General features: G+C 43.0%; 2 protein-coding genes across 3 annotated transcripts; one reads left to right on the top strand and one right to left on the bottom strand.

Annotated features, from left to right (window-relative positions):
* Positions 1-98: 98 nt before the first annotated feature.
* btbd17b (BTB (POZ) domain containing 17b) lies at positions 99-3,401 on the bottom strand. The gene is made up of 3 exons (XM_044050260.1): positions 3,113-3,401; positions 1,745-2,030; positions 99-1,416 (listed from the first exon to the last, which is right to left on the bottom strand). Exons 1-3 carry the CDS (start codon positions 3,384-3,386, stop codon positions 342-344), a joined length of 1,635 nt encoding a protein of 544 aa, XP_043906195.1. The 5' UTR covers positions 3,387-3,401; the 3' UTR covers positions 99-341.
* Positions 3,402-6,453: 3,052 nt separating this feature from the next.
* LOC122784863 (G-protein coupled receptor family C group 5 member C-like) lies at positions 6,454-10,737 on the top strand. 2 transcript variants are annotated; one of them, XM_044050261.1, is made up of 5 exons: positions 6,454-6,609; positions 6,989-7,075; positions 8,190-9,184; positions 9,779-9,882; positions 9,962-10,737. In XM_044050261.1, the coding sequence occupies exons 3-5, from the start codon at positions 8,209-8,211 to the stop codon at positions 10,058-10,060; spliced, it is 1,179 nt and encodes a 392-aa protein (XP_043906196.1). In that variant the 5' UTR covers positions 6,454-6,609; positions 6,989-7,075; positions 8,190-8,208; the 3' UTR covers positions 10,061-10,737. The 2 variants fall into 2 exon arrangements, with proteins under 2 accessions (XP_043906196.1, XP_043906197.1); XM_044050262.1 differs by lacking the exon at positions 6,454-6,609 and adding an exon at positions 6,621-6,854.
* Positions 10,738-11,658: the final 921 nt, after the last annotated feature.

Consider the following 11,658-nt stretch of genomic DNA (forward strand, 5'->3'; position numbering starts at 1 on the left):
GACTCTTGAAATTAATAAATGAACAGCAATATTGATCGACTTAAAAAGAAAAAAAACAACAGAACAAATACAATAAAAATACATTTGTATGTCTTAGTATGCTTGAAATACTGAAATAACCCACCATTTCTCTTATATTGTGCATCATTTAATGTACCAGACAACTCTTTGCGAAAAAGTTGGAAGACACAAAAATGCATAAATGAAATAACAATGGAAATGTCACAGACATGAACATGTGTGTCTGTGATATGAGTGCACTTTACTTTAGACTATGTGCATGTGATTGTTTGGGTGGAGGGTAGAGGACCAATGATGAGGCCATGCCAACTTCCTGCATGTTATTTCCTGGCCACTAGGAGCGAATGGTAGAGTGGTTTTATTATAATGTGCAGATAGAGAGAGCTGTCAATGAGGTATTCTGATGCCCGGCGCTGCAGGTCAGCATCCAACAGGAAATCACCAGCCTCCTCTGTGCTTTGGTGGAAGTTGTAGACGTGACGAACCACCACTTTCCCCTGCTGTTTTGCCATTACAATCACCGTCTTCTGGAAACTAACGCCGGCAAAGTCTGGACTAGATGTGGCTGGTGTCACAATAATGCGAGGTCTACCTCCATCTGTGCGGGTGGGCTGCATAGTGCCCAGCTCAGTGTAGGTTGACCTGGCACTGAGTGGGAGCCAGCGAGGGGAGAACAGGGTGTTCCATGTTACTCTCTTACTGGAGTCATGCCCGCTGGGCCCGAGTTGAGTCTGGAAGCTGAAACTGCGGTCATCGCGGGTGGGGTTATTGATTACCCAAGGTGCACCCCAGGAGGAGGACAGGTAGTTACGAGGAGTGAAAATACTACAGTTGACATCAAAGTATTTGGCCAGCTGGATGGGTGAGGCAGAGTGGAATTGGAATGCTAGATAGAGGAGATCACGAATGGATTCATAATACTTGAACATGAGGGCAGATTGCTTCTGAAGACGGAAGAGGTGCTGAGGAGGGATCATGCCATATCGAACAGCCCTTAGTGCACTCTCCACTGTCAAACTGAGGGGCTGGTTCAGGTTGATCCAGGCTTCTAATGCTTCGAAGAGCTCCAGCTCACTTTGCAGAATGAGGTCAGAACGCTGGAGCAAGGAGAGGAGCAGGTCTTCACTGATGGAGCCCCACTCTCCACTCTGCAGCACAGAAGATAGGTTCCAGGACAAGTACTGCAGGCAGTTGTCCCGCAGGGCCATGTCCCCAATTTGAAGTGCATAGTTGTACCAGCCAACCACATGCCCCGTGGGAGAATCACTAGAAAGATGCTGGGTCATATATTGGGTCAGACCTTGCTGCAAGCCCCACACATGATACTTGCTGGCCAGCTTATGCAGAGAAATAGCCTGATCCAGCCGCACTGAGATGTCACCGCAGTACAAATACCTTGCAAGAAAAAGAAAAATCTGTAGGTTATCTAACAGTATTTTTCTGTGATGCACATCGTATTATGCTCTCTCCTCACAATAGAGTTACTGAAAAAAGCCCACACTGTTTGCTATTTGACTGTGAGCCTCAAACCGCAGATGTAATTTTAGAATATCTCACAAGATGGAGCATCGCACTTCTCTAAATAGAAACGAGAGAAGCAAAATGGAAGGTAAAGACCTCTCAATGTAAACCTGTGGAAAATCCTGAGGTATGCACGCCACTGGATGGTTGTTGGTCAATTATAAATCTCATTAACTGTGGTGCCTCTGTGAGTCACTCTCACCTGACAAACTTGTCAAAGACAGCTGCGCAGTCAGGCGCCTCCCTCAGAACCACAGCACTGCTGTTGCGGCTGAGCAGCAGTTCCTCAAACACATCACTCTGCAGGGTGAGAAGTAGGCTGTGGGCCTGGATCACCTTCACCTCGTCCGTGTTTATGGTCTGCACCCGGAGAGTGACGTCACTGCTGTTCCCGATTACCAGCAGCGCCTCCATGCGCTGCACCAAACCCATGGAGTGGTTCAGCACCGTTGCCCCACTGTCCAGCGCTGCCTCCTGCTTCAGAGCGGCTGCGGGAGAGAGAGCAAGATTTGGGACAATAGCTAAACCTGACAGAAACCCAATGATAACATTTTACATGCAAAGGAAATGTTTGCTCTAGTTTCCATTTACAACTGAATTCAGACTCTCTCACATTCCTATGGCCCTAGTTCAAATAAACTTTGATTTGGCACATTAAGAACTGGGAAAGCACAACGTTTCTACTGAGCCACACCTGACAATCCTGTATGTGTGTCATGGAAGAGGCAGATCACACCCTTCTATTCTTGTGGTTTCAATTAAAGGCTGCAAAAAAGCCAGGTGGATGACAGAAACCCTCCAATGTCACGTGCTCAGAAAGCAGATTGTGAGTTTGCAGCATGATTGCTGCTTCTGTGGATCCTCTGCAAGAATCACTTTCTAGAGACTGAAACATGAAAGACTCAGCATGACAAGCTGCTGTTTCCAGTCTGCACACAGCCACCAGCAGCTTTGCAGGCCTGTTACTGGGGGTTTAATGAGGCACAGGGGGAGCACACTTGGCTCCCGATGCCTCAAGTCTTCAATTCTCCACCTCAATCAAGTGCCCCCAATTCAAAGTCGGATTTTTCTAATTAGCCAGTCGGCACACTGAGTTAGACTGAGTGTGTGGACAAATGATTGTAAAATCACCAAATTCAATGCAGTATATACTTATAAGTATAATTTATCAGACTTATTTATGGTAGAAAAAAAAACAATGAATAAATAATGAGTCTATCAACAACTTGAGGGCTGAAAAGATTCAATAAAACATTTTACTCACAGTCTGACAGCAAAGTAATGTAGTCTGTCATATTCAGACCTTCAAAGAATTGTTTAACTCTTGAGTTTGTGGCGTACAGTTTAACATTTGTCTCTCTTCCCCTGTCCATGGCAAACAGATGGCTGAGGACAGGATGAATTGAATAGATAAATTCTCATTCCCTACCCCGGAGCTGAGTTAGAGCTACACATTCATGCCGTGCCCTACTATCCACTGACAGTATGAGGGAAGCTGGACTGAAACGGAACAAAGCGTTACAAAAGTGGGATGCCTACTTAAAAGCTACCAATTCATTTGTTATCTTACCTCCTCTGACTGTGAAAGGGTGCAAGTGGATGAAGATGAATAAAGTGCCCACATAGACCCAGGCAGGGGTCCCTCGTCCACATGAGCGTAGCATATCTTCTTGGATGTTCCCTGCCTCTCTTCTTCTCTGTGTACCACTCTTTTCTGACCCTGCCTCTTGTTGCTGTGTCTTTATATCGTGTGCGTGCAGAAAGGTGTGTTGCTGCCCCCTTTGTGGCTCCCGGCTCCCCGTCCCGCACTCCTTATGTAGGACGCTGGCCTTTCCCTGGTGCATCTCGCAACCCCACAGACTCCATTGATTGGTGGAATCTGGCAGGGGCGTTGCTATAGCGACAACTTTGATTTTTGTATTTCTCCCTTTCGGATGTCACATGGCATTGATCAATAACATTTTTTTTTCATATATTTTGTTTCACTAGGGACTATAGGCACAATAAGCATTACAAATAATAATTATAATGGAATTCAGAATGCAACATTTATCTGGACAGCAAACATTTTCTTTGTGATATGTTTACTACCATCTGTGTCCTTTATTTTGTCTATTACGGTAATTAGAGTAAATTGCCCTTGAGACAATCTGTCAAAGCTAATTGAGATTCTAATATGAATGACCAACTCAAATTGCATGATCCAATTTTGTCAGCAGGCAGAAATCACTTCTCTTATGGCGTGTTCGTCAAAGTGATGCGAGGATAATTTCATAGCTCCAGCTATCAATTTAAGGTGGGCACTGTTTATCAAAATTCACCTGCTAATCGCGATTAAGTACTTTTTTTTTTTCCCCACTGCAATTCTAAATATGTTTGTGTAGTTTTTCATGTGGTTCAAATTGCGTCGTGCATCATTGAGTGCATATTGGATGCCGGTTTCATCTCGAACCTTGTGCAGGCTTATTGAACATGTGTGATAAAGACAAAGTTCAGCTGAATATGGAGTTAATGTTGCTGCTGGCAGGGAAAGCACTAACCTCAGAGCTATGATAATCAATATGAAATGATGTAACGCCACATGGAGCCAGAAAGTCACGCGTCCTAAAATAATACAATAAGAGTGAGTCAATGGTGCGATTCCTGTTAAAATCACCCCAAAAAGATCTACTCCCATTAGTTATGTATACTCGTCATCTCCCACAATCTCTCACTCTACCGTGCTCACTGTAGGGCAGACACGGAGACGTTATCAAAAAAAGAGAATTGGGCTGGTGGAGCCCTGAGGGCTGCCAGGCTGCAGTAACAATGCAGGAGATGAGACATGCTGGGAGACCCCAACCTGAGCCACTGCTATGAATAGCCTGACAGGTTTGCAGAGGAGAGCAGCGCTGAGGTGCCCTAATGAAGCATGATGCAAAAAAGAAAAACTGAGCTTGACAACAAGGACAAGGCATTTGGATCATATACAGTGGCATGTTCTTTCCGCCTGGTTTGTATACCAGCCAAAAATGGGGAGCTGGGTGCTAAAACAAGACTCAGCAACTGGAATTTAAATTAGAATAAACCCAAAGTCATTTTTACGTGTGCATGTGAAAAGACGACGTCCTTCATTGAGGTCACACTGGTTTCTCCTTTGAGATGAGCTCCTATGAAGAATCCGCTAACGGGACTAGAGTGCAAAGGAATGCATTGATGAGCTGCTGGGTTTGTGCAGAGAGCGCCCCTCGGGACAAGATCCATTGAGGGGATCGATGAACCACGGGGGCTCCATCACACAGTATAAACAATAAGTTTAGTACAGGCTGTACACTAGAATTGGCTCCAGCATGTTGTCCGGGATGACCTCAAAGCCAGAGGGGACACACCAGATAATCAGGCTGCCTGACTATAACATCTATCCAACCAACCATCCATATTCTACCACTTTATCCTCCACAGGGGGGTCGCGGTGGGGTGCTGTGCCAATCTCAGCTGACATGGAGCAATAGGCACCTGGACAGTTCGCCAGTCCATCGCAGGGCCACATATAGAGACAAACAACCATTGACTCTCACTCTCAGCGTGTCCAATTGACCTAATCCCCATATTGCATGTTTTTGGATAACCACATACTTTAGGAATATGTTATGCTATTATGGCTCCAATTCGTAGTATGATGATATGACATGCATACTTTTTAATCAACCTGTAAACAAAAGGCAAATTTCCATATCTGTGGACATACAAGATGGGGGTCATGATGGGTAAAATAATCTGAAAATGTATGTTTGTAGTTGGGATTTGAAGGTAGACAGTGATGATATTGTTTGGACTTGTTGTGGGAGTGTACTCCAGAGTTGGGGGGCAGAGCGGCTGAATGACCTAAGTCCCATTGTGGACAGACGGGCAGGTGCTATGGAGAGGAGGGAGGCTGAGGAGCAACAGAGAACGCAGGAAGGTGTGGAGCAGGTCGGTGAGATATGGAGGATATGAATGTTAATAGAAGGATTTTGAATTCAATGCGGAAACGGATGTGGAGCCCGTGAAGTTGTTCAAGGACGGGATGATATGAGTGGCTGAGTTCTGAACCAGCTGAAGCTTATGAGGTTTATTGTATTGTTATCAAGCACCATGGGCATCGAGATTGATGTTGAATCTGTTTTTAGGAAAGCACAACAACACCTCCACCTGCTGAGGAAACCGAGGACTTTTAATGTTAGCGCACACATTTCAACTCTGGATTCCACTTCACTCATTGAATCCATCCTCACTTTCAACATTACATCCTAGTACAGCTCCCTCTCCACCAAAAATAAAACTAAACTCTCTATCTATAAACTCTATCTGACAATTTTACAACTTGTTAATTTTACTTAAAATGAAACAATTCTAGTCTGATATATAACTTGACAGCAAATACTGCATATTCTTCACAATTCTTCATGTGCAACAACCACTTTATGATGCAAAAAACACAACGTTTTCATTGATTTTGATATTTATGCCAGTTATTTAAGCACGCTTCAGATGTAGGAGAGCCACGGCTTTCTTTTAAAAGCTTAACAATCAATGGCTTTAGTCAATGCTTGACCTCCACAAATATCAATATTAAGCCCTATGTCGTTATGTAATCCCAGTTTAAAAACCAAGGTGAAGACCTATAACAATGTTTTCCACCAGGTGGCTCTGCAAACACAGTCTGCTCTCCTCTGACGACTGCACCAGCTGCAGTACACATATTGTTTTCTAATGTGAGGCAAACATAAGTCACATATTGTTGTAATGCATGTACATTGAGAGCGTTTTAATACAGTGAAATAGATTTGAATTGTTGTACAATGTCACTGTTTACAGGGCATTGTTTTGTTTTTTTTATCCCCCCCTAATAAAACCTTTAAAGTAGGCCAACTCATATGGTGTAAGCTGCTTTGTGAGCAGCAGCAGCAGCAGCTGATCATTTCACAATGAAATCATGAAACTGATCCAATCACCCTGTGAGAGGACCATTAATCATCAGTCATCACTGGTGACAACGCTCAGCACAGGTGACACAGCCTCCTAACAAGTGGAAGTGACAGTGGAGAGGTGAGTGGTGCCTTTGTTTGTATGGAAATCGCCTAAAACAAATAAGTAGGGCAGCTAGGTGCTAATCTCACACAATATGCAAAGCTGCAAACGCCACACAGGCTGATGAAGGAAGAAGTTTGACGCAACTCTGGAGAACTAGTACGTTATAAAGATTTAGAGATATATAAGATTTAATATATAACAAAACAAAAAACAAAAAAACATAGCTGACTGGCTGTTACGATACCTACACGCGACTGTCAGTAAGTCGATGACAATATGTTAATTTAAAAGCGAGAAAGTGGGTAGATGCGTGACTGGAAGCGGGGGGGGAAAGAAAAGTGATTACATTACGAAGGTCCTTGAACGCACCGACATTGTTTTTATAATTTCTCAGGAGCAAGAAGAAGAAAAAAAAGGAATAAAGAAAAAGATCATTTCGGATAATCTACTGGAGTAAAACACCTGCTGGAGCTCAGTCCAGGTAAGAAAAAGCCCTGTTGGAAAATCACACAGTTAAACTGTAATTACTTTCATACTTTCAGAGTGTTTTGCGCTCTGCTTAATTGTGCAATTTGACTTTATAGTTTATCAATGCATTATTCAATTCAAGACGCCGTGATATTAACATTTACAATGAGTTATTTAAGCTAACGTCAAGGCAAAAGTGATTGTACATAAGATTGACTTTTTCTTATTCTTCTAATTAATAATAATAATAAACTGATTGATAGCCCACCCAGGGGCGGTGTCTCAGGATGGTGTCTCATGATAAAAGTGATGTCTCTGTAAATTAAATGGTACAGCATAACCACACAGTGTCTGATCTATGAGTCAGTTCCACCACAGAGACATAATTAAAAGCAGACGAGACTTAAAGCTTTAAGTCAGGGGTCTCAAACTCAAATGACCTGTGGGCCACTGACTGTCTGTCAAGTAAAAAAAAAAAGCCCAATTTTTTTGGGAAAAACAACAGTTGCGGTGGACGTTATGAGCTCAGAATTACATATCAATATGCCGTATTAATTCCTTTTTTTATATGTACTCTTGCCTCCTGTGAGCTTTTCTGTCTTCTATCCATTATTCTGTACTTTGGTCCACTGTGTTTGTTTTGTGCTTTACAAATAAAGTTGGATTGGATTGGATAATTTCAAAATGTAAGTGTTTGTTTTTATATGAAACAATAAAAAAAAAACATATTTATGATGCAAAATTAATCTATTCATTTAAAAATAAAAACATATAAAAATGACTCGTTACAACTTGATATTGTTTGGAGGGCCACATGAAATCGATTGGAGGGCCACATGTGTGGCCGTGAGGGCCGCCAGTTTGAGACCCCTGCTTTAAGTTGTACAGTATCTCTTGGATTCAAGAACGGGCCCTTGTTTAGCTCACACAATACTTCAAATAACTGAGAGCAGTTTGTTTGTGGATGGTATTGTTTGTTCACTGTGTTGTGACATAGTCATAATAACCTGCTTTGGGCGTTTTTTGTTTTTCTTTTCAGGTGCTTGAAAAGTGTGTACATTTCTATTTTAATATTCAAAAATGCAAATAATAAACAGTGCAAATATTCCCCCTCACCCCCCAAAAAGGGAAATCTACAGTTAAGTCATGGACCTGACCAGCGCTCCAAAGGGATGTGGTTCCAACATCAGCTCCATATATTACAACCTGTGTGACCTGACCAAAGTGTGGGGGATCGTGGTGGAGGCCATCGCTGCTGCTGGCGTGGGGGCCTGCTTTGTCCTTTTCATCATCCTTATGGCCTGCTTGCCACTGGTGACGGACACAAATAGAAAGGGTACGGTGGTGCTGCAGTCTGGCATCCTTGTCTTCACTCTGGGGCTCTTTGGGCTCACTTTTGCCTTCATTGTGGGCCCATACTCTACCACCTGTGCTGCACGCAGGTTCCTGTTTGGAGTACTGTTTGCAGGATGTTTCGCCTGCCTGGCAATGCACGGCCTGTGGCTTGCCCTGCTGCAGCGGAGGTGCCGGGCACCCAGGAGTTGGATTTTCTGCCTGGGAGCGCTGGGTTTGTGGCTGGTTGAGGTGATCATCAACACTGAGTGGCTTATTATCACTGAGGTCAGGCCAACGGGAGGTGTCATTGCCCCCAACTTGTCTTGCAGCATTGCCAACCAGGACTTTGTGATTGCACTCATTTATGTAATGGTTCTGCTGCTAGCTGTGGTGGTGATGGGTGTGCCCCCACTGGTGCACAAGCATAAGAACTGGCGCAGAGACGGTGCTTTCATCCTGGTCACAGGCCTCCTCTCCATAGCTATCTGGTTAGCCTGGATTATCATGTACATTGCCGGGAACACACTGGCCGGGAACCCTAGCTGGGATGATCCCACACTGGCTATTGCTGTGGTGTCAAATGCCTGGGTGTTCCTCTTCCTCTACACTATCCCAGAAATGTGCTTACTGACACAGCAAGAGTCTGACAAGGAGGAGCTCCATGACGGAGAACACGTCTACCCTGCCAGGAGCCTGGTTTGTGACAACATTCTTAAAGAGCCGGAGACACGCCACCAGAACGTGTACCTGGATAATAAAGCTTTCACTATGGATGAGCCTCCAACAGGTACGGCATGACGTATATTCAAACTACAGACCCCTCCCTTTCCCAAGTGCATTAAGGAAAATTAGGTAACCATAGGTTTTTCCATTCAGGCTGCTGTAGAAAACAATGGCAGTGCAAGTTAGCAGCCTCCATAAGCAAGGCTAAACGGCAGAAAAAAATGCATATTCAAAAACAAGCGAAATCTGCTAAATGTTACACACTGGACCTTTAAAACTTGTAACTTCTAATTAAAGCTCACTTTACGGACACAGTTATAAAATACCCAATAAACACCACAGTCCTCTCAGTTTCGAAAATGAATGCTTGTCGGTCAGTGTGAAGGAAATTACATGATGTCAGTCAACAACTTCAGAGCCAAAGGGTCCAACTGCAAGATTAAACTTTGCTCAAGAACAAAAAAATAACAAATTATAGCCAATTGAATATTTAGCAGCATGACGAAACAAACTCCTCTATAATGGATAAAATCTCACTAATAATGGACCTTTGAGGACAGTTAATCAAAATAAATCAGTGTTTCTTTTTTTTGGAGCTGTTTTTGAACACTCATCACTCATCACTCTTCACATCATCTTCTGTCTTTTTCTTTGACAGTACCCACAAAGCCTGTGTCTCCATATGGGGCTTACAATGGTATGGTACGAAGTTGTGTGTACCAGCCCACTGAAATAGCACTGATTGCCAAGGCTCTGTCAAAGGTGAGTACCTGCGTGAATGACATAATCTTTCTTCTTGTCATCACGTCTTAAGTAATCAATTCCTTGCATGTTTTTATAGACGGAGCAAGAAGCAATGATCTCTCGAGCAGCATCCCCCTCTTTGAGTCCAGGAAGTAGCAGCTCCCTGCCTCATGCTGCCAACTCCTTGCCCTCTTGAGGGCAGAAACGGGGAGACCGTCAAGAGCTCAAAGCACACTCGGTTGTTACAGCCATGAAATAATCTCTACCAAGAGTTTGTTAAAGCGAACCACAGCTCTTAATAACAAATGTATCATCTTTGTAATTCCTTAGGAAGATGCTTTAGAAACATGTGGTCGTTACCCCACAAGATAACCTAGCTTCTCTCAAAGACGTCATCATTGTATCACACTTTATTTTCTCAGTTTGTGCACTAATTGTTTCGTATGTAGAGAAGCTTAGAGTCATAACTACAAGAGTGGTGAAGTAGCGGACTTTCTCAGCGCAGTTTCTCTATTTTATTTCCTTTCTTACAAGTACACCTGTAAATTACAGCTTCTTCTGTCAACTGATCAGCAGTTTTGCTCTCCTGTTGCCTCACTCACGGGGCTCACATGAAACAGAGCAACACATGTATGTGTCTCTGTGGGAAAGCAAAGACTTCGTCTTTCATCAAGACGAGGCTAAAGTTCAAAAGACTGTCGACTGTTGTGTGCGGTCTAAAGTTGGCATCTATCATTGACAAAAGCTGCGTTGTGATAACATTGGATTTTGTTTTGTTACAATTTGCTGACTGTGACTGTTATTGCTATTACATTGGGTCTTGAATTGACTGGACTTGTAGTGTCTTTGATTTATTAAAAAGATTACATTGTATGTAAATATGTAGATAGTAACTCATTAAAGCTATAAAGTTTAATTACATCGTGTGAAGCGGTTGGATGCATGGGTTGTTCAACAGCTCATAAGGAGGCAGCCAGGAAGGTGCCAGGTACTAAATGATAACCATCCACACTGCAAACAAACATCAAATATTTACATATTTTAGCACGACAGGCTTGTAGGGATCAACATGAAGTATAGTTATATTCTCAACTATTTGAGGTGGCACAGAGAGTGATATGTGGACATAATACAAGACACTCTTCACAATTTTGAACATTATGCCTAATCATCCAATCAATAATCTGAGTAGAGCCAAGTGCAGTCATGTTGAGTTTGGAGTATTTTCAAAGTTATTTAATGGAGAACGTAATAAAAAACCTCATAGTCTGCCAGTAGCAGCAGTAAGAGGCTGCCAGAATCGATCCCAGCATGCAGGTTTGCTGCATGGCAAATCAGAAAATCAACACTGTGCCCACAAAAACAGACACTCATCCACATACTGACTGAATGTGAGTGTTCTAAAATTGAACAGTGAAAATTAACTTTGTTTTAGACAAAAAAAAAAGCCTGGGTAATGCTCTGTCATCACACACACAGAAACTAGTGTGAGCTGTGGCTGCCTAGCAGCAGGCTGAGTAGGCTCAATCCCTGCGACTCCCTCATCCTGTACCGTCAGCAGCTATGAACAACTAGAAATACGACGGATCAGAAATGTTCAACAGCACCCGTTAAACCCCAGCATATATCAGACATGGAGTTTGATGCATAAAGCTGCAAAAATAATATTTAAAAAGGGTAAGGGAAAGTCTATGCAAATAGTTTCTAACATTAACATGTATATTGACATGTCAGTTACTGTGTGCAGGATCCCACAATACAAACACATGAATCCCCATCAGTGACTTCATCTAA

Source organism: Solea senegalensis, linkage group LG19 (assembly GCF_019176455.1).
Source record: "Solea senegalensis isolate Sse05_10M linkage group LG19, IFAPA_SoseM_1, whole genome shotgun sequence".
Lineage (NCBI taxonomy): Eukaryota > Metazoa > Chordata > Actinopteri > Pleuronectiformes > Soleidae > Solea > Solea senegalensis.

Coding starts and splice junctions, on each gene's coding strand:
- btbd17b (XM_044050260.1), bottom strand. CDS start 3,386: ATGCACCAGGGAAAGGCCAGCGTCCTACATAAGGAGTGCGGGACGGGG. Junction 2,031..3,112: donor CCCTTTCACAGTCAGAGGAG/GTAAGATAACAA, acceptor TCTCTCCCGCAG/CCGCTCTGAAGCAGGAGGCA. Junction 1,417..1,744: donor GTCTTTGACAAGTTTGTCAG/GTGAGAGTGACT, acceptor TTTTCTTGCAAG/GTATTTGTACTGCGGTGACA.
- LOC122784863 (XM_044050261.1), top strand. CDS start 8,209: ATGGACCTGACCAGCGCTCCAAAGGGATGTGGTTCCAACATCAGCTCC. Junction 9,185..9,778: donor TATGGATGAGCCTCCAACAG/GTACGGCATGAC, acceptor TTTCTTTGACAG/TACCCACAAAGCCTGTGTCT. Junction 9,883..9,961: donor TTGCCAAGGCTCTGTCAAAG/GTGAGTACCTGC, acceptor ATGTTTTTATAG/ACGGAGCAAGAAGCAATGAT.